We start from the raw sequence: 22,179 nt of genomic DNA on the forward strand, positions 1-22,179 counted from the left end.
ATTTTATATATGCACGTACACGCGCACATATACACGATTTTTAATTTAGATACATTAATTTTACTCAAATAAGCTTTGTATTTTAAATATTATAAAATATATTTTTTATTTTACAGTAAAATAACAGGTTATGTGAGTTCAATCTTTCAAATAAAATCGTACGAGAAGAATGACAAGAAATGGGATCTTTTTAACTTTATTTTAAGTACCGGTGAAACCACTATACAAGTCACTGCTTGAAATAATTTGGCTTTTAAATATGCAAGTTTAATAACTGAGACAGAACAGGTAAGATATTTATTTATACACACACAAATAAATATATATGTATATATATATATATATATATATATATATATATGTATATGTATATAGGGTGTCCCAAAACAACCTTCCGTCCGTAAAATGACGTATTTTTGACATAATTCTAAGACAATTTTTTCTTTACCCAAATTTGATTTGAAGCGTAGTTTTGAGTTATAAGCAAAAATAGTTAATAAATCACACGTCGAGTATAGAAAGCAGGCAGGAGCGGCGCGGCGCACCGCGAGCGCGGGCGCAGCTGACCGTCCGACGAGTGATTACCGCCGCATGAGTCGCTAATTATTTTATCTTATAACATAAAATTATGCTTTAAATAAAATTTTGGTAAAAAAGAAAATGTCTTATAATTACATCAGGAATAAGTGTTCCTTAAAATAACCTTACTTTAATGACCAAAAGTTGTTCCGGATCGCCGACCATCAGATCAGCTGATTGCTATACGCGATGTGTGTATGTCTGAGTGTGTGCGTAAAAGAAAGGGACAGAGTGAATGAGAGAAAGAGAGAGAGAAATAACCGTCTCCGCGACAGCGACGCTCCTTCGATTGTCATCGACATTGTCGTCGACGACTTCAGACCGATATATTGATTTTCCGGCTGAGAGACACATCGCGTGTAGCAATCAGCTGATCGCAGCGTCCGACGTTATTTTAAGGAAGACTTATTCCTGACGTAATTATAAGACATTTTCTTCTTTACCAAAATTTTATTTAAAGCATAATTTTATGTTATAAGATAAAATAGTTAGCGACTCATGCGGCGGTAATCACTCGTCGGACGGTCAGCTGCGCCTGCGCTCGTGGTGCGCCGCGCCGCTCCTGCCTGCCTTCTGTACTTGACATATGATTTACTAACTATTTTTGCTTATAACTCAAAAACTACGCTTTAAATCAAATTTTGATAAAGGAAAAATTGTCTTAAAATTGTATCAGGAATACGTCACTTTACGGACGGAAAGTTGTTCTGACACATCCTGTATATATATATATATATATATATATATATATATATATATTATATATATATATATATATGTATATATACTATAAATTTACTTAATATTAATAATTTATTATTAATTCTTTATTATTTATTGACAATAAAAATAAATATAACAAATAATAATGATAAATAATAAGATATATATAAATGTTAACAACACTATAATGAACTTATATTAATTGTATCAGCTTCTTCGTTAGAGGCAGAACTCTTTTAATAATTTTAATTTGAAATTAAGATAATTAAAATTAATGTTAGCACTTTTTTAGATGTATTGTATATATTAAATTGATACCAAAATTTAGCAATTTATATTTCGTTAGCGCTTTATCGCATATACTAAATTGGTATTGATAGTATGTTTTTAATTCTAGTAAAATTACTTTTACGATTTCAATGACAAGTAAATAAATAAAATAAAAATATAAAAAAAATAATTTTATATATTATTATATAACACCTAGATAGAAGTTTGATAATAAATGCCATAATATGATTCTACAAAATGCACATTTTTTCTTAAAAAGTATTTTCTAATTATAAGTTAATAAATATTTTAGATAATTGTAAAGAAAATTATTTTGAAATAATTTTACAATAATATACAATGTACAGAGAGTCTGAGACCATCCGTACACCTCTTTTATCTCAGAAACAGAGCATTTTAGTTTTAGAGAAAAATGTTTTTCAGACAAAAGTTGTATGATTTTGAGGGGAACATAAGATGGTGTTATCAATTTAACCTTGGATAATCGTTTTAAGGTTATGTATTTTACAAGATATTTTGTATTTTATGTCAAAAATACTGCAATTTTGAAGTCTTATAATCGAAAATCATTAAATGGAAAAAATATTTTATCATAGTATTTTGAAAAACTCTCGAAATAAGCTACAAGAATATGCAATCAAAATAGGGTGTTCCATTTAAAAAAATTAATATGACCTTATATGACTTACAAACAACTATACAAGATCAAATCAATGACACCTTATATATCCCTAGAAACCATGCAACTTTTGTCTTAAACATTTTTCTCTAAAATGCTCTAGTTCCGAGATAAAATCTTCATATTTCTTTGCGAAATTTTCATTTAAGAATACTCCAATAATAATTGTATAATTTTTTGCTATAAGAATTTTCACAAGTACAAACTTAGTTTCTAAAATAACTTCATCAATAAATGTGCTAAGATAATTCTTAGTAATACAATTATATTAGCATTTATTTTAGGTGTCAATTTTACGTAGATTACTACATATTACAATAATTAAATTTAAAACCAAAGGTTTGAAAATTTAAAATTCTAATATGATATATTGTATCCTTACATTTTAAAATTAAAAAGATACTAAAACTTTTTTACATGCTTTCCTATCTGGATGAAAAAAATAAAAAATAAAAAAAAATATAAATAAATAATAAAGAAAAAATATGTGAGAAGTACACAGTTTTTGACAAAAGTCATATTTATGCAAAAATTTATGAAAATTTAATTTTTTAACAATAATGTTAAAAATATCATTTTAGCAAATAATAAAGAGTATATAGGTATGTAAATATGAAACCGGAATTTGCCCATAGATGGCCCTAGCTGTCAATGTAGTTACTGTCAAACCGCGTCAGTGGCGCCATTTTCTTGTTTTGACATCTGAGAAAGATTTTCAACTCAACAATACAAGTTTCATACAACAGCATAGTTTTTACTAGCGTTGAACATGTCGAATTTTGTGCCTGGAAACTACGATTTGCGGACAGCATTGATTTTCTGTTACCATTTGAAGAAAACTGCTGCAGAATCGCATCGAATGCTTGTCGAAGCTTACGGTGAGCATGCTCTTGGTAAATCACAGTGCTTTGAGTGGTTTAAAAAATTCAAAAGTGGCGATTTTCACGTGAGAAACGAAGACCGTGGAAGACCACCGAAAAAGTTTGAAGACAGCAAATTGCAAGCATTGTTGGATGAGGATGACGCTCAAACGCAACAACTCGCGGATCAATTAAATGTGACACGAAAAGCCGCCTCTATACGTTTGAAAGCCATAGGAAAGATCCAGAAGATAGGAAAATGGGTTTCACATGAACTGAATGAAAGACAGCAGGAAAACCGAAAAACCACTTGCGAAATGCTGCTCGCCAGGTACAAAAGAAAATCATTTCTCCATCGAATTGTGACTGGCGATGAAAAGTGGATATATTTTGAGAATCCTAAGCGTAAAAGATCATGGGTAACTCCAGGCGAACCATCGACATCGACTGCAAGGCCAAATCGCTATGGACGGAAAACAATGCTCTGTGTTTGGTGGGATCAGAAGGGTGTGATATATTATGAGCTGTTAAAACCTGGCGAAACCGTTAATACAGAACGCTACCGACAACAAATGATCGATTTGAATCAAGCTTTGCGTGAAAAACGACCAGAATATGAAAAAAGGCAACACAAAGTGATTTTGCTTCATGATAATGCACCATCACACACAGCAAAACCGGTCAAAGAAACGATTGAGGCGTTTAGTTGGGAAATACTTTCGCATGCGACTTACTCACCAGACTTGGCTCCATCCGATTACTACTTATTTGCATCGATGGGACACGCACTTGCTGAGCAGTGCTTCACTTCTTACAAAAATATACGAAAATGGCTCGATAACTGGTTTGCCTCAAAAAAGCAACAGTTTTTTTGGCGTGGCATCCACAAATTGTCAGAGAGATGGGAAAAATGTATAGCTAGCGATGGGCAATACTTCGAATAAAATATTTTTTATCATTTTCATACAATAAACGTGTATTTTCTATTCTCTCTAAATGGGAAAAATCTTTAATAATAATATCACATATCAATTTTTTCAACATTGTTATAATAATTTAAAAAATTTACTAAATTACAGGTTTATACTTTACAAAATGTAGTACCTAAAATTCCTGTAAAAAAAGAGTTTTTATATAATGCATCTTTTCTGTTTGAGTTGCTAATTTGAACTTGTACCATTGTCATACCATTGGGAATTTATAAAATCCCACGACAAATTCAAGAAATTTCATTAATACAAATGCGTCATGCTAAAGCAAAGAATGGTGTATTGATAGGTAATAATAATTATAATAATAAAATAGATAATTTGCTATTAAAGAAATTACAAATTATACAAATTAATTATTGAAATATTTTAATGTATTTGCAGAAATAATACATTATATTAAAGTGGTTTTTGAAAAACCACCAAATAATAATTTTTATATTGGAGCAATCACAGATGGTTATTACAAACTATGTGTTTTAATAACAAATGACGGAGAATTTAAAGATAAATTTACTTATGATTCAAAAATTAAAATAACAAGAAGAATGCGAATATTTGAAAAAAATATCTCTCAGTTTTTTTAATAAACAATGTTAAATTAATTAACGAAGAAAAGATGCCATTTCTAAAAACTTTAGACGGATATCATCCAATTCTTTAAAAAACATTCGGTAAGTTAATCACTTTTTTTTAAAGAAGTTGTTTACTAATGTGAAACCAAATAGGTTAATTTACTAATATTAATTTTATATACATTAAAAATATAGGTAAATGTCTATAATAGCTACTGCAGCGAAAAATCAATTTTTTTCAATACCAATCAGCAAAACTATCATGGAAATGAAATGTGGAAATGCTTTTAGGGAGGGGCAAGTCTTTCTTAAGAAGTTATTAACAAAAAAAGTATGACTAATAGGATATAATTATTCGTTTGCAGTTTTAAATTTTGCATGGAATAATATAAATATAGACCAAGGAATATTTTCATAACACATACGCACGCACGCACGCACGCACACTCACGGTGGGGGGTGCAAGGGGGGCCTTCAGCACCCACCTCATCCATCTCGCTTGCGTGAAAAGCTGCAAACTTATGTGAACTTTGCTTTGTCTTGCAACGTACATGCGAAACGAGGTGAACGGGGTAGGTGCGGGAGGGGGGGCCGAAGGCCTGTGTGTGTGTGGGTGTATGTGTGTGCGTGTGCGTTTGTGTGTATTATGAAAATATTGAAAATATATATGAAGATAAGATGGAGGGGATAAGATGGCGGATGGAGTGTATGTGTGAAACGAGAGACCGGAGAAAAATCGGAGTATTGAGTGGATAGGGATAGTTTTGAGTGAAAAGGAAGAATAGAGGGATAAGAAAAGGGACTTTGTCGTGGGAGGAAGTGGAGTGGAGGTGAAAGGCAAACGGAGTAAGGAAATATGAGGACGAGAAAGTCAGAATGAGAGGATGAGAAGGATGATGTAGGAGTTTTAAAAATGGATGGCAGGAGAAAGACAAGAAAGTAAGTGGAACGTGGACAAGAGCGAGGAAGTAACAAAGGAAGAAGGAAGATAGTGAGGAGTGTGTTTGGAGAATCGGGTGAGGAGTGTGTTGGGAGAATCGGGAGAGGAGTGACGGAAAAGAAGTGATAAAAAAGGAAGAAAAGAGGCACGAGGATAATGAGTAAAGGCAGGGAGCGGAGGGGGACGGGGAAAGGATGGCAGACACGGGTCGTAAAGAGAAAGCGGTACGAGGGAGCGGTGCGGTAAAGAGAGATGAGTGCGGAGTACCGATGGCAGACGGCAGATGGTGGTAGGAGACGGTTAGAAAGTGTAGCGGAAAATGATCCCGATATATGGATACCGAGGAAGGCGGCGAGCAGGAATATCGATTATGATAAGGGCGAGTGAGCAGACTAAGGTACGTGTGTCGAGAGGTTAGAGGAAAGTTGGGAATAGAAAGAAAAGGAGACAGTAGAGTGTGTGGACAGAGTGAAGGAAGGAGAAAGGAAAGCAAGTGAAAGTGAGAAGAGTGAAAGTGGAAGACTGGCTGGAAGGAGAGGAAGAGAGTGAGTTTGGCGAAGGAAGGTGAAGGGAAATGGGTTCGAAGAGGAAAAGGCAGGGAGAGTTGGTAGAGCTGAGGCGGATAAGCAGCGAAATGAAGGAGCTGAAGGAGGGTATGGTGCTGATAGTGGTGAAGGCGATATACGAGGAGCTGAAGGAATGGAGGAAGAAGGAGGGGGAGCGGGAGGATAGAAGAAAGAAGGAGGAAGGAGAGGCAGAAGGCGGGAAGAGAGAAGGAACGATGGAGGAATTAGAGAAAGGAAGGAAGATAGAGTGGCAAGGGAAAGAGAAAAGAGGAGAGAAAGGAGAGGGGAGAGGAGAAGAGGAGCGTGTCAAAGTAAACGGGGAAGAGAACGGGGTGGAAGAGGGGATGAGAAGGCAGGAAGTGAAAGAGAGAGGAAAGAAGAGAGGCGAGTGGATGGAAGAGGGGAAGCGGTGGGAAGTGCAAGAAGAGGGAAAGGAGGAAAAAGAAGGAGGAAAGAAGACAGAAGAAAACGGGTGAGCGGAAGAGGAAAGGCGGGGGGAGAAGGAAGAAGAAAGGAAGAAGAGAGAGGGAGAAGAGAAGAGAAGAGAGGAGGCGGAAAAGGAGGAAGGGGGAACTTGGAGAGGGGGAAGAGGAAAGAGGCAGTTTGGAGTGAAGGTTGGATCGTGCGAGAGGAGGAACAGGAGAGAAGAGAAAAAAGCGAAGGGGGGTTAATGGAAAAGGGAGGAAAAGATAGGTGAGAAGGGGATAGAAAAAAGAATGGAAAAGGGAGGGAAGGGAGGACAGGAAGAGCAAAGGAAAGAAGACGAGAGAACGGAGGAAAAGAAGGACAAAGGAAAGGAGGACGGAGGATTAGAGAAGGAAGGAAAAGAGGGTAAAGAGGGAAAAAGAGAGAGAGAAGAGGAAGGGGGAAGCAGCGTTCGATAGATGGTGGTAAAAGAGGGAGAAGAGGATGAGAGGGGGGAAGAGAGAGAGAGGGGGAACAGAAAGAAGAGAGAAGGAGGAGAGAGCGTGGAAGAAGATGGAAGAAAGAGCAGAGAGAGTAAGGAGGGAAAGAGAGAGGAGGGAGTTAGAGAAAAGAGAGAGAGGAGAGAAAGAAAGAAGAGAGGAGGAGGAGAGGAGGAAAAGAAGGGAGAGGAATGTCATATGGAGAGGAATAGAGGGAAAGGACCAAGAAGAAAAGAAGAGTATATTGGAGGGTATTGTGAGGAAAATGATAGGAAAGGCGGCAAGGATAAGGAGGATGGAAGATGGAACGTGGATTTTGTTGGCGGAGATGGAAGAGAAGGAAGACAAGGAGAAGATACTAGAACGAGAGGAGGAGTAAGGAGAAAGTGGGGAGTGGGAGTGGATGAGGACTTGAATATGGAAGAAAGAAGAATGAGATGGAAGATCGGGGAAGCGGCAAGGAAGGAGTGTGATTACAATGAACAGGGAATTGAGGGTAGAGGAGAAGTTGTGGAGATGGATGGAGGAGGAGAAGAGATGGAAGATAGAAGAGGAGGGGTGGAGAAAGGGGAAGAGAGATGAGATGTTAGAGGGGAAGGAGGCTAGAAGACAGGATGAGAAGGCTGGGGGGCAGGGGCAAGGGAGCGGAGGGCTGGAAAGCAAGGAAGGGGCGAGAGAATAGAAGAGAGAAAAGGAGACAAACAGAGAGCGAGGAGGGTTGGAGAGAGAGGAAGGGAGCGGAGAGAGCGGAAGGAGAGTCGGATGAAAGAGGAGAGAAGAGGGATGGAGGACAAGAGTCAGAGGGGTGGACGGAGTGTAAGGAAAAAGGGAGGAGAGAGGAAAGAAGAAAGAAGAAAAGGATGGCAGAGAGGAAGAGAGAAAGGTTAATAGGTCAGAGGTGAAAGGGCGGAAAGAACAGAGGGAGAGTCAGAGGAAGAAGAAGGAAGAAAGAGAACGGGAAGCGGGAAGAAAGAGGGTGAGAGAGAGAGAGAGAGAGAGAGAGGAGATGGGAGATAGAGAAGGGAGGGAGTGGGGAACAATCTGTAAGGTCGTGTAATGGCTAAGCTCGCGGAGAAGGGGAATGAGGATAGAAACAAAAGGAGGGGAGAAAGTAGCGGGGATATAGAGAGAGGGACAGGCGTAAAGTTTGATAGTTGTGATTTGTATATATGTATATATGTAAGAAGGAGGAAAGAAGGAGGCGATTTGTAAGGGGTTTGGTGGTCTCCGAAAAACACTATGTACGAGTTGAAAACCCCGAGAGGACTCAAATAAACTCTTATTTATCTATCTATCTATATGTATATGAAGATAAAGCAACAAATACAATAATTATGGCATTTCGAAATGAAACATTTTTTGTTTATAACTTTCTAACAAAGAACGAATGACGGCTAAAACCTTTTAAACGTTACTCAGGACAGTGACCTTGACAATATATGTTAAGGTCATTAATTTCTGAAAGGGTTAACCTTATGTGAATACAGTCGGACCTCTTATCTTATGACCCTTTTATGTTACGAAACCTCTTATCCTACTACAAAAAATTCTTTCATGCTACGACCGCGAAAGGGGAATTATATCCCCACTTCTCAGATTTACATTACAGGGTCGGCTCATTAGATTTTCGAACCTTGAGCAGAATTCAGGACCGTAGATTGCACTTTCGAACCTTAATCACAAAAAAATGTACAATTTATGTAATAATGAGTTTATTTTATTTATTAATTATTATTTATGATCTGTTTTTGTAATTTATATTTTGTCTTTATATATATTAGTACATGTATAGTTATAATATAAAGTTAATAAATTTTTTTAAAATTTATACTAAATATTTTTGTGTTGTCAATTAGATTTTTAGTTTTAATTTTAAATAAATGTTAAATGTATATTTAGGGACAAGGAAATTAAATATACAAACTTATAAATTCATATAATTATATATGTATATTTAACTTTTATATAATATTTAAACATTTTTTTAACATTTATATATATTTTTTATTAAACATGTTTATATATTTATACATTTATACATATGTATTGCACGCAAATACATACTTATACACTGGCGGATTTGAGGAAGAGAGTTTTAAAGTTAAAACCCGCCCTTCAAAAAAAAAAAATTAATTTTGTCGGGTTTGTTTAAAATAAAAGCTAAGTATAATAGAAAAAATAAAATAAAAAACATACTTAAACACTGGCGGATCTGGGGAAGAGAGTTTTAAAGTTAAAACCTGCAAAAAAAATTAATTTTGTAAAACTACGAAACATTGGTACGAAATCGTCACTGGCGGATTTATCACTTGATAATTTTTCAGCTTGAACTTTTTTTTCGTGTATTCCATGTCGCGTTTTAAACATATGCAATCATCCGTTGCTAGCTTTAAAGTTCCTATTATAATTCATTTTAGAATATATCTTTAAAGCTTTTTCTTTAAGAATTAATTCTGATATCGGTACGCCAAGATGTCGTTGTTGACAAAACCATTTATATAATATTTTTTCAAAAGTCGATTCTTCGATTTCCGAAAACCGCCATTTGTTGCAATTTCCATGTTGAGACTTCAGGACGCGTATACGAGCTCATACGTTTTCCTTTAATCCAAATATACGTCGAACTGTTGTTCGGCAAATGCCGAAATCTGCAGCAACACTCAAGGTCTTCTCTCCTTTCTCCAGCTTTTCGATAACTTTTAGTTTGTTGGCAAGGGATATCAATTTGTATTTCTTCTTCTTACCTAAAATTTGATAACACTAATTTTTTTAATTTTATTCAATAATCAATGTTTTTTTCTTTAAAAACTGATTAAAGAATTTCTTCATTTCTATTTGGTAGTTTTAATATATTTCAGTATGAAATATATTAGAAAAATAATATAAAAATAAAAATTAATATCACATATAAAAGTATATATATGATTTAAGAACTCATTTTTTGAGAGAAAAAAAGTTAATTTTAATTTTAAATCAGAAGTTTTAAAATCCAAAATACTGTAATTTACTTTAATTTCAAAATACAAACAAATAAAAAATACAAGCAAGTAATAATTATTTTAAAAATTTACCGATTACTCTCTTAATCTGAGGACTACAGTTAGACTTTCTTTTTGTTTCAAGAACAATCAAATCGTTTTCAATAAACTTGGTTGACGTTGATTGGTATCTAATATGAAGTTCCTGATCTTCCCCCAGATAATCAACACATGGTTCATCTATTTCATCCAAAATTATTTCACTCTGCGAAATGGACTGGATATCTAAAATAAAGAAAAATCAAAATAATCAGTCTACGAATATGCATTTTATAAAATTAAATTGTACCATAATTAAACGAATCACCACATATCTGATAAAATGGTTACGTTATAAACGGTTACCACTAGCAGATTGAAAGTCCTTCAGAATTCCCTTTGAAGTTGACGGAATATCTATGTAAATATGTATATACAGTAAAGGAAAATGTGCCGAGTTGCAGATGAGGTTATCTTATGATTTTTTTTGTACATACCTTCGACTTTTTGTTGCTCCATTGTATGTGCATACATATTCCATCAATAGTATAATAATATTAATCAGTATAATATGTAATTCCATCAATGGTTTAGATAGTATTACATATTTATTTCGTACGCCGCACAAAATCACAAAACGTATATGTATATATCATGTTACGCGCTTTGCACGATTCGGAAATGTTCGGAACCTGAATTTTTCCAAATAGACTGCAAAGTGGGGATAAAGAATCGCCCCGCTTTTTGTCGTAAGATCAAAGATTTTCTGGGCCCAAAATGTCATAGGATAAGAGGTCCCACATTTATTTCATCATAACTGTTAATTTTATTCTTCTGTTTGTTATTATCTTAAATATAATTTTTATATATTACAATTGTAAATTTGAGAACTTATGTATTTTTACGTATTATTTATGTCATGAACATAAACAAATATTTTTATCTCTCTCCCTCTCTCTCTCTCTTTCTCTCTCTCTCTCTTTCTAACTTATTCTTACCTTGTAGAAATGTTTCATGTCTTCTGATGAATAATTGTATACGACTGGAGTAGACTCGCAACGAGACGTTGACACATCGTAACACACCGAATAATAAACGAATTTTTTTCTAAATTAGCGCATTCACATACAATGCAAATGCTTCGATTAATCGCAAGACATAGCGTCTCGCGAATCTCGCGTCAATCACGGTAACGCTGCGTGATTGTCGGCGTCGCTGCAGTCTGGAAACAATTTTATGAGAATTTTTCTGATTAATATTTATCACATTAAAAATAATAAAATTATAATAAAATATTAAACCGCATAGTAAAATTAATCAAACATTTTATATTTTATTATTGTGATAGATATTATTATTTTTATCGTGATAAATATTAATCAAAAACATTCTCATAAAATTTCTTTCATACCATATTGTCCCAGTTTATCGTGATTCTCAGGGTAAATTCTCAGGATAAATTCTAAGAGAAAATTCTCTTATCTGTATGCGTGAGTGTATTTGTTAAAGTCGGTACAATTTCTAATAGAAAAAAAATTCGTTTATTATTCGGTGTCACGATGTGTCAACATCTCGTTGCGAGTCTACTCCAGTCGTATACAATTATCCATCAGAAGACATGAAACATTTCTACAAGGTAAGAATAAGTGAGAGAGAGAGGGGGAGAGGGGGGAGAGAGAGAAAGAGAGAGAGCGGGGAGAGGGGGGAGGAGAGAGAGAGAGAGAGAAAGAGAGAGAGAGAGAGAGAGAGAGAGAGGGAGGGAGGGAGGGAGGGAGAGAAAGTACATACACACGTACACATCAGGTGTAAATAACAGCTGATCGCAGCAAGCGCCCATGTCGGATAATAAGTTGCGCCGCTCTTGCCTAACGCCTGTACGCATGCCGTAATTCGCTACCTATTTTCTTTTATAATTTGAAAACTAAGCTTCGGATAAAATTTTGCCAAAGGAAAAATCGTCTCAGAATTCATTCAGGAGTACGACATTTCAAGGACAAATGGTTATTTTGAATCATCCTGTATATACAAGGTGTCCCAGAACAACCTTCTGTCCGTAAAATGACGTATTCCTGACACAATTTTAAGACAATTTTTTCTTTACCAAAATTTAATTTGAAGCGTAGTTTTTGAGTTATAAGCAAAAATAGTTAGTAAATCACACGTAGAGTACAGAAGGCAGACAGGAGCGGCGCGGCGCACCGCAAGCGCGGGCGCAGCTGACCGTCCGACGAGTGATTACCGCCGCATGAGTCGCTATTTTATCTTATAACATAAAATTATGCTTTAAATAAAATTTTGATAAAAAGTCCCAATAAGACCAATAAATTTTTGATGAATTATCCTGACCAAAAATCTATTGTCGAAGAGGACGTATGCCCTTTTCCTTTGTTTGCAGGAAGATTGAAATAATTGGGTCTCCTATTGATGTTTCCTCCACTCCTCAAGATCATTATCCTTGAAAGTTATCCATGCAATCAACTTTTCTCTCGATTTTATCTTGTTGCAATAACTGCATCCTCTCTCCGCACAAAGTCGCCTCGATAATCCGTCAGCATTCTGATGTAAACGGCCCTTCAAATGGATCACTTCAAACTCGTACTGCTGAAGCCTCTTCATCCAGCGAGCCAATAGGATTCATAGAAAGATAATATATTATAAATATATTTTTTTATGAAGTTTAAGTAATGTAAATGCCGAATACACTATAAAAAATAATATTTAATATGTATATATTATTTAGTATTTAATTAAAAGTCATTAAAAATTTGAAAAATATTACATGTCTTCAAACGTGATATCACGATATATGAGACAAGTTCAGGTGACTGCATGGAAATACAAACATCGTGTATAAATATTTGTTTTATTAAATTATTTTTATGAATTTGCGTAATGAAACGACATCAAGGATTTGTACAAGCAAAATCCGATAATTTACCGAAAATAACAGTGATATTGCTGCATTTGAATCGAGTTTTACTCGCATATAATTTTCTAAATCTTCTTGTAATTAAAATAGTTAATATTAAATGTTATTTAACTTTGTATAAACTATAAATTGTATAAAGGCATAAACAATGTAAATTTGGCCATTTTAAACAATATTTTTAAATAATATTTTACACATATATAAAGGTTATGATATATTTATAAATATATTATTCGTATAAAAATAAAACTACAAAAATTAAATTAATATTTTGAAAATCTGTTATACATATAATTATCATAACATTTACGTCAAAATAATCTTCGCAGCAATAAAAAGGTGCATTTAATGATGTTTCATTGGGATCACGTCAAACTTGTTTTATTCAAATTTTTCGTGTTACTCCTTTTGGAACACTCACAAATATTTTAGAAGTTTTTATTGTTGTACTTAAACATCCTGGCACAAAACATTTATTTATGTACCCCTTTCCATTTTTTAATTGCGAATTCTTCTATTATTCATTCCTTATAATGCAAGCTATATTATATATCGTGGCGCCATAAGCTAATAGCGCGCTTTCTGGCTCTTTTCAAATACTTCTTATTTTTAAGTTATTTTTATGTTGTTATAATGGTTCTATCGCATATATTAATATTTTTTATGATGTTTTTAGAATCTCTAGTTTTATTTGGAATAATAAAAAAAAATTGAAAATGACCTTACTGTTCTTCTAAATCTTTAAAAAATAAAAGCCAACGAAGAGAAACGTGATCATTGTGAATTAAGAACTTTCTTCCATATAAATAATGATGAAAAGATTTTATTGAATCCATAATAGCCAATAATTCTCTACGCGTAACACAATAATTCCTCTCTGCTTTAGTCAAAATTCGACTGTAATAAGCAATAACCTTTTTAGAATTATTTTTCACTTGCGACAGAACTGCTCCTATTCCATAATTCGAAACATCGATATCCAAAATGAACTCTCCACATTCATCCAAAAAAGACAAAATAGGAGAAGAAATCAATCTTCATTTTAATTTCTCAAAAGCTTCTTGACAACAATGTGTCCATTTAAACTTAACTCGATTCCCAGTTAATTCAAATAGGGCTATCAAAGAAAATTCTCTAACAAACTTTCTATAATAAGAACACAAACTAAGAAAACTTCGGATTTAATTTTTATTATGAGGAACTGCCCAATTTTTCACGGCACTCACTTTCTTCGATCTGTAGATATCCCTTTATCGGAAACAACATGATATTTTACCTCTTTTCTAAAAAGAGAACATTTTTTTGGATTAATTTTTAAATTAACTGAATGAAAACGAAGAAAAACCTTTTTTAAATTTGCTATCATTTCATTAAATGATTTGCTAAAAACAATTACATTATCTAAATAAACAAAACAGATTTTAAATAGAATTTCTTGAAGAACCTTCTCTATAAGCCATTCGAAGGTAGCCAGGTCATTGCACAGACCAAAAGGCATAACTGTGAATTGCCAAAGTCCATTTCTGACAGAAAACGTTGTCTTTTGCCTATCCCCTGGGCGAAGCTTTACTTTCCAATATCCACTTTTCAAATCCAATGTGGAAAACCAAGAATTTCCTGAGAGTTGATCAAGAATATCTTCTATCTTTGGTAGGGGATATGAGTCTTTAATCGTGACTGCGTTTAGCTTCCTGTAATCAACACAAAATCTTATTAAACCGTCCTTTTTTACTAAAACAGCAGAAGATATCTAAGGACTATTCTTCAATAATTCCCTGATGCTTCATATCCTGAATAATCTCAGTTACTTCTTTTCTGAGATGGATAAGAATTCTACAAGGAAACTGTTTAATGGGGTTGGAATCACTCAAATTAATCTCATGTTTCAATATCCCACAACTCTCGCTTATATTTCCATCAAAGAAGACACTCTGAAATTCCTGCAAAAATTCGGCAAAAATATTTTTTTCTTCAAGATTTAAGTATTTTGAATTTTAATGAAAAAGCTTAATCTTCTAAAAAATGAGGTACCTCAATCGAAGAAACCATTCGCGAGCAAGAAAAGGCTTTATGATCTTGACAATCAAAAGCTAAGTCAAAGATTCTTTCTAAATTAATAACTTAACATAATTCTTTTAAGAAAATCAACACCTAAGATACAATCGTCCGAAATCTCAGCTACTAATATTGGAACATCTTTTTCGAAATATTTTCCTAAATTTATAACAACATCAACCTTAAATAAAATAGGTACTTCCTCATCAGTTGGGCATCTGAGGCAATAGTTCCCATTAAAAATCTTACACTTAGACTCCCTCATCTATTTTCTTGAATAACTTTTACGGCCATAGCCCTCTCTACGGCTGATTTCATGGAAGAGATATTTTCTAACTGTAGGATTCGCTTTAAAATTCCATCCGATAGCGCGGTAATAAATTGGACACATGAAATTTTATCTCTCACTTCATGAGAACATTCGGGATATGCCAAACGCGACAACCCATATAGGGTCGCCAGAGTTTACAACGACGCCAGAGCTTAGCCGGAGTAATGGCGTTTATCTGGCAGCCAGAGTTTTGTCAGCCAGTACTGACCAGCACTGGCAAATGTCTGGCTGTCCATCTATATAAAATAACCCGAGGTTACGACGAGGGCCAAAGTCTGGCCGAAGTTCGGCAACAGTATTTCAACCTAAAGTCTGACCAACAGTACCTAACCAGATCTGGCAAATGTCTGATTATCTATCTATATAGGATAATCCGGCGTTATAACGTAGATCAAAGTCTGGCCGAAGTTCGGCAGCAGTATTTCAAACAAAATTCTGCCTAACAGTACTTATAACCAAATCTGAAAAATGTCTACGTGTAGCTATATATGTAGCTTAATTTATAGAATTCTTCAGCAGTACTGTAAGTTCTAACGTCTAATAATTGTAAAAAGATTCATATCGCATGTGAAACGAATATATTTCCTGCATGGACACATTCGTGCACACTCTGAGAAGCCTGCTGAATACTCATATAATAATCTTCAGCAGAAAGAATAATCGTCATATCGTTGCGAAGATACCGGTACAGGCACTCTGTTTATCTCTGTGCATAAGACATGTGAATAAGACGTACGCATACGCATAAAGAACAAATAAAATCGCAACGCTAACGCTGCCCGCGTATCGGGTGGTACAACAGAATTCTGTTTTTTATTGAAGTGGGAGATGGCTCTGTTGTACCCACAAAAATAAGCACGGGCAGCGTTAACCGTTGCGATTTTCATTTGTTCTCTACATTGTCTTTACGCAGCAGGACAAGCAAAGCGTCTGTACTAGTGTTTGCGCATCGATACGACGATTATTCTTTCCTGTGAAGATTATTGTATAAAGAGTTTCCGCAGCAGGCTTCTCAGCACAAGTGTGTCCACACGGAAAATAAATCCGAGTCTGTCGAAGATTTTTCCTTGGTGCAACAGTTTATCTGGAGTGTGTTGATCACGAAGTCGCATATTGCAGTGCACTGCCAACGGTTAAGTACTTCTTTCTTCCATTTTCATTTGTATTTTGATAAACTTTTTTGTACTTGTATTACTTTAATGTAATAACTTGTGGAGAACATGTCGAATTATTATCGGGTAAAAAAGTGGCGCGAGTTAAAAAGGAAGCGAGGCACGTGCGAAAGAGGGTATAAGCAATGAGTGTAATGCAGAACAAATAAATAATAATAAAAAAATTATAATAGACTCAAATATTGATGCTGTGAATATTGAAGAGATAATTAACGATAATTTTTCAAATATTAATAACAGTGAAATCGCGTCACTTGAAAATATAGAGATTTTACAGAATGAAGATGATTCCGCTGACAGGGGAATTAATGAAAGAATTTTGCGATGGACATTAAATAATCTTGGAACGTTGAGATTAAATGTCGTAACGGAACTATTATTATTATTAAGAGAAATGGGGCACAGGACACTACCACATACAGCTCAGGCTTTGTTAGGCACTAAGCACCATCGAATGTTACAGACAATGAGTAGCAACAAAGAAACCGAAGGCGCGTACGTGTATTTAGGAATTGAAAAAGGATTGCAGAGAATAATTTCACCAGAAGTGTATCGTGAGAATGGTATATCTGTGTTAATTCATATAGATGGAATGCAAATTTTCAATAATTCACAGACTCAAGTGTGGCCAATTTTAGTAAAAGTTTTTCATAACGATTATGTCTCCAAGCCTTTTGTTGCTGCAGTTTATTGTGGAGATTCCAAACCTTTAAGTTGTAACGATTTCCTTAACAATTTTGTGACCGAAGCCAAAAGTTTAATCAGTAACGGTATAAAGATACGCGATAAAAAATATTCTTTTAAAATTTCCGCTGTTATTGCAGATGCTCCCGCGAGAGCATTTTTAAAATATTGTAAACAACCAAATTCTTTTTATGCTTGTGAGATGTACAACAAAAGGCATATCGGTAGGAAGTAAACGTGGTAAAAAAAAGAGTATATTCAGAGATGAATTGCCAGATCCGAAGCAAAGATTCATTTGAAAATCGAGAACAACCGGAATATCACAAAGATAACGTAGATCCAATATTGTTACAATTATCACAGTTTAATATAGATTCTATAGTTATTGACTCAATGCATTTGCTGTTTCTCGGAGTTATGAAAAATCTATTGGAAAAATGGATTATGCATAAAAGGGTTGCTGGGCTCAAAAGACGTCAAATACGGCATTTGAAAGAAATAATGGATTCCATTAATAGAGATATACCATGCGAATTTCCACGAAAAATATGTGATATTAATATTGTAAGCAGATGGAAAGCGACACAATTTAGATTCTTTTTATTATATTGCAGTTCTACGGTATTACTAGAAAACTACCAAAATATTTTTATAGACATTTCTTACTGTTATTTGTCTCTATACGGAGAAGATTCTCAAGTATTAAACATGCATTATTTGATTCATTTAGCAGAAGACGTAAAATATTTTAAAGTACCATTAAGTGAGTTATCCGCGTTCTGGGGTGAGAGCTACATAAGCATTTTTAAAAAACTAGTCAAATCACCTAACAAACCTTTGACACAAATAGTAAACAGATTATCAGAATTAGAATCACGGGAAAAAATAATACAACAAAAATGATATTTAAATAATTGTGTTTTCGCAAATGGTAGTACATATGTGCACAGAGAAGAAGAATATGTCATTATATCTAACATCAATGTGAATAACTACGTATTAAAATGTGTCCATCCTGATAATATAGTTTTATTACATAATAACAAAATTTTAAAGATACAATTTTACTAAAACGCAAAAATACTACGAGTTTCAAACTGCAAGATTTGTACATATTGGGATATCAACTAACTGATTTACGTGAAGCTTTTGATTATCCGATTTCGTCCAAAGAGGTTGGGATTTTTGTCGGTGCAAATTTTTTAGAAACAAAAGAAATGTTTGCTTTACAGGATGTCCGTGGCAAATGTATTTTATTGCATATTAATGATATTTACTATGCCATTTCTCTGTTACATGCCTTTTAATATATACTATCGAAATAGTTTTTTATATACTACCAAAACATATTTGACATTTTCTCCATACGTTCTCTCTTTAATTGTTATTTGAAACTAATATTTATCACATTATATGTTAATATATACGTTTTTATAGCAAACTTATATATGAAATTTTGCATCAAGTTATATCACAAGCCCGTGAGTGTGTAACGTGTTACCGGATACAGTAGAAAATGAACTCGAACCGGAGCGATCATTCTCAAGAAGTAAGTATAGCTGATTTTCATCTATTGTCTTTTAATTCAATGTATACGCACGTTTTTATTGCTTTGATATTTTTATTACAGATAGTGATTGAAAAGCAGGACATAAAATTATACGCTGTCATATTATTTCTCCCGGCAGAGGAATCTAAGAATTTAATAGAATTAGTACTGACGTCATGGATCAGCGAACAAGGAGACAAATACGTAAATTCCCTGGAGCCACCGAATACAATAAATTATCAAGATGGATTATTTCGTTGAGAGAACCAGACAAAAAATGGTTGACTTTTGACGTGGAAATAATTTGCTACGCGAGTAAAAAGACATATATCATGAAAATGATTTTACAATAACAGGAAACAAATATGTGTTGCATATAATTTAAATATATGTATGTTACAGGTAATCTGAAACAAGGCCAGCGCCGATTAAAACGCGCCTACAAAACTAAAGATGTACAAAGCACAGACGGCGAAAATTACAAAATCAGTAAGGGGCTAATTATTCTCACAGAAAACGACCTTGCCAAAGAATTGAACGACGACGTACAGCTGATGATCGACCCTGATGCAAATGGCATATCGGAAGAGGACATTAAGGCGGCATCGAAAAAAGAGAAGACGTCAAGAAAAAAGACGACATTTGGTATATTTTTTATACTTATCTTACGTAATATCTTCTAAACAGCATTCACAATGGTTTTTTCAGATGCAATTGATATCGCACAAAATTACGATCAAGAGCTGCCATTTGAAGATAGTAAGTAACAGAGTAATTCGGTTATCCACTTGCATCATAGTTTCACTTTTCACAATTTTATTTCAAATTAACGTATTTTGCTTACAGTAGCTGAAGAATATTCCGAAAAAAAGAAAAACAATTTTTTCAACTGCACCACAATTTCAGGTAATTAATTAAATGTTTCGAAAGATAAATTCTGTATAAAATTTGACAAGTTCGTCCGCATGTCCACGTACATTGACATTTGCAACATTCTCATCAAATTTCATTCGAAATCAGATATATTTTCGGAACTGTACGTTATAACGAAAACACAATAAACACGTTTTTTAATCAAGATTGTACATTATATATACGCAAAACAATGAGTTTGTTAATTTGAATCGTATTCGTCTTTAACCAAGAAAATTAGTGTTCAAATTAAAGATATATTTTCACGGTTAAAGACGAATATATTCAATTGATACAATTATTGTTTTGCTTATAAATGTATATAAAATTTTGTTTTAAGACTAACGATCCCAGACAGTACAATGTCCATGTCCAATCGAAACATGAGACGTCTTTTAGTCATCTTTAAGACACATTCTTTTTGAAAACGACTAAAAGACATCGTAAAGACGTCTTATGTCCCGTTTTTGGGCATTTTTGCAGTACTGGATTTTTATCATGCAAGCACATATTCAATAGAAACGTTTTTCATTTTCCACAGATCCTATAAAAGAATATATTGACAAAAAGTGCGAGATTATACTCGCAGCTATTAATTCGTCCAAAAGGAGCATATTGTACGATGTAGATAACAAGGTGAATAATGTAAAGCAAGTGATATTGAGCTGCAACATTGGAATGCCCAAAAATAATATAAAAGAATTAAAAGAGTCACTAGATGTAGTCTTTCCTATTAAAACTTTCGAAGATTTTTTATTGTTGGACGAAGCTCTTGCAAATTCAGAAGAAAAAAGGAAAGCTCTGGTAAGTAAAAATATTGAAATTATTATTTAATATGCGCTATAAAACTTGTTTTATTTACAGATGAACTTCTACCGCATCTTATTGTGCGGAGAGACATGCGTGAAGCAATGTGTCAAAAAAATAATGACGGCAACATTGACACAAGCAGTAGAAATACATTATACCGCCTTCGGAAGACAAACACACGGGAAAGGCAAGAAGGATTTTAGTCGCACACAAGTTTTTGTCTGTTTGAACGGTAAGTTGTATTGTTAAACAAATATTTCAATCGTAATTGCATTTTAAAAAAATTTATTTGTTATAGACGTGTTGCTGGAACAGTTTGGACGCAATGACGAATATAAAAAACTATCAACAGCTTTAAGCCGTTGGCTGTCCGGAGCAGCTGATCGCGAAGGAGGTCGCAAAAAGCGGATGCGTTACACGGAGTAAAATATATATATTCTTACCTGTGTTATAAGATTATAAGATGTTTGCTAATAACAAATCGTATACTGTTGTTTCCAGAGTACCTGATGCTGCACAAGCAGCCGAGGCAGAAGACGTAGAATTATAATAACTTTGATGTTGTATTCATAATTTAAATTATGCTTAAAATTTGCAATTATTTACTTGTTTCTTTTATTTTAGTTTTTTATTATAGTGTCAAACTTTGCGCCAATTTTAATCCTACTTGCTATGACAACCTGAAGATTTACAGTTTTGTTATAAATTTATTGTTTTATTATCTTCTTTTTTGGCTGTATGGTTTTTGTCTTCGATATATATGTACCATGGAGATAATTTTATATTGTTTATGATTGCAAACATATAATAAATGCATACACAATTCAAATATAACTATATGTATTGTGTTAAATATTATGATTATTTTTAATTATATATTATATATGTACGAACGGCAAACAATAATAATGTAACGATAGCATGTAACACCAACGTCGGTGATAGGTAAAATGAAATTTAACAATAACACATGTTTCAACTAATTAAAGCTAGTGTTCCAACATTTGTTACTGTTAAATAATTTGGTTACAACTATTTCAATTGACGTATTATTTATGTTGACATTATATGTTGACATTATATGTTATCGCTGCATTATTATTATTTGCCGTTTTTAAACCCTCCTTCTTATCCCTACGCAATTCTGTATCGCGCCAGTATTGTTTACCAACATTGGCCGTAATTGTTATCCATTACTGAAGCAGTACTGAGCCGGTGTTACTGCCATATTTGCGACGGTATTAGATATCTGGTAACCAGTAATGGCATAGTGTTGCGTCGGTCGTAATAGCAATACTGGGACAAATCTGCCAAGTGCATTTGGGCAGGTACTGTCTGTCAGTATTGGGCCCAAGTTAGCATCCGGATCTTAAACAGTACCGCGCCAGTAGTGTTGCCAGCATTGCACCAGTACCCGAACTACTGTAACCAGTACTGGCGCGGATCTGGGCCGATTGTAAAACCCTATATGGGACTCTTTCTAAATCTGAAGCCAAAGTAAGCAAATCTAATAATTTTTGTTTTCGATTAGTAAACTGAGTATAACATGTCTGAGCTAAATGTCCTCCTCTAAAACGCAATTCTAATTTTGACTTTAATTCTCCAAACGAAAG

General features: G+C 34.0%; 1 protein-coding gene across 1 annotated transcript; it reads left to right on the forward strand.

The window, feature by feature from the left end:
* The first annotated feature begins 19,949 nt into the window (after positions 1–19,949).
* LOC140671337 (uncharacterized) lies at positions 19,950–21,116 on the forward strand. The gene is made up of 5 exons (XM_072902593.1): positions 19,950–19,953; positions 20,298–20,560; positions 20,621–20,798; positions 20,865–20,988; positions 21,068–21,116. Exons 1-5 carry the CDS (start codon positions 19,950–19,952, stop codon positions 21,114–21,116), a joined length of 618 nt encoding a protein of 205 aa, XP_072758694.1.
* The last annotated feature ends 1,063 nt before the right edge of the window (positions 21,117–22,179 follow it).

This window comes from Anoplolepis gracilipes, chromosome 11 (genome assembly GCF_047496725.1).
Source record: "Anoplolepis gracilipes chromosome 11, ASM4749672v1, whole genome shotgun sequence".
In the NCBI taxonomy this organism is placed as follows: Eukaryota; Metazoa; Arthropoda; class Insecta; order Hymenoptera; family Formicidae; genus Anoplolepis; species Anoplolepis gracilipes.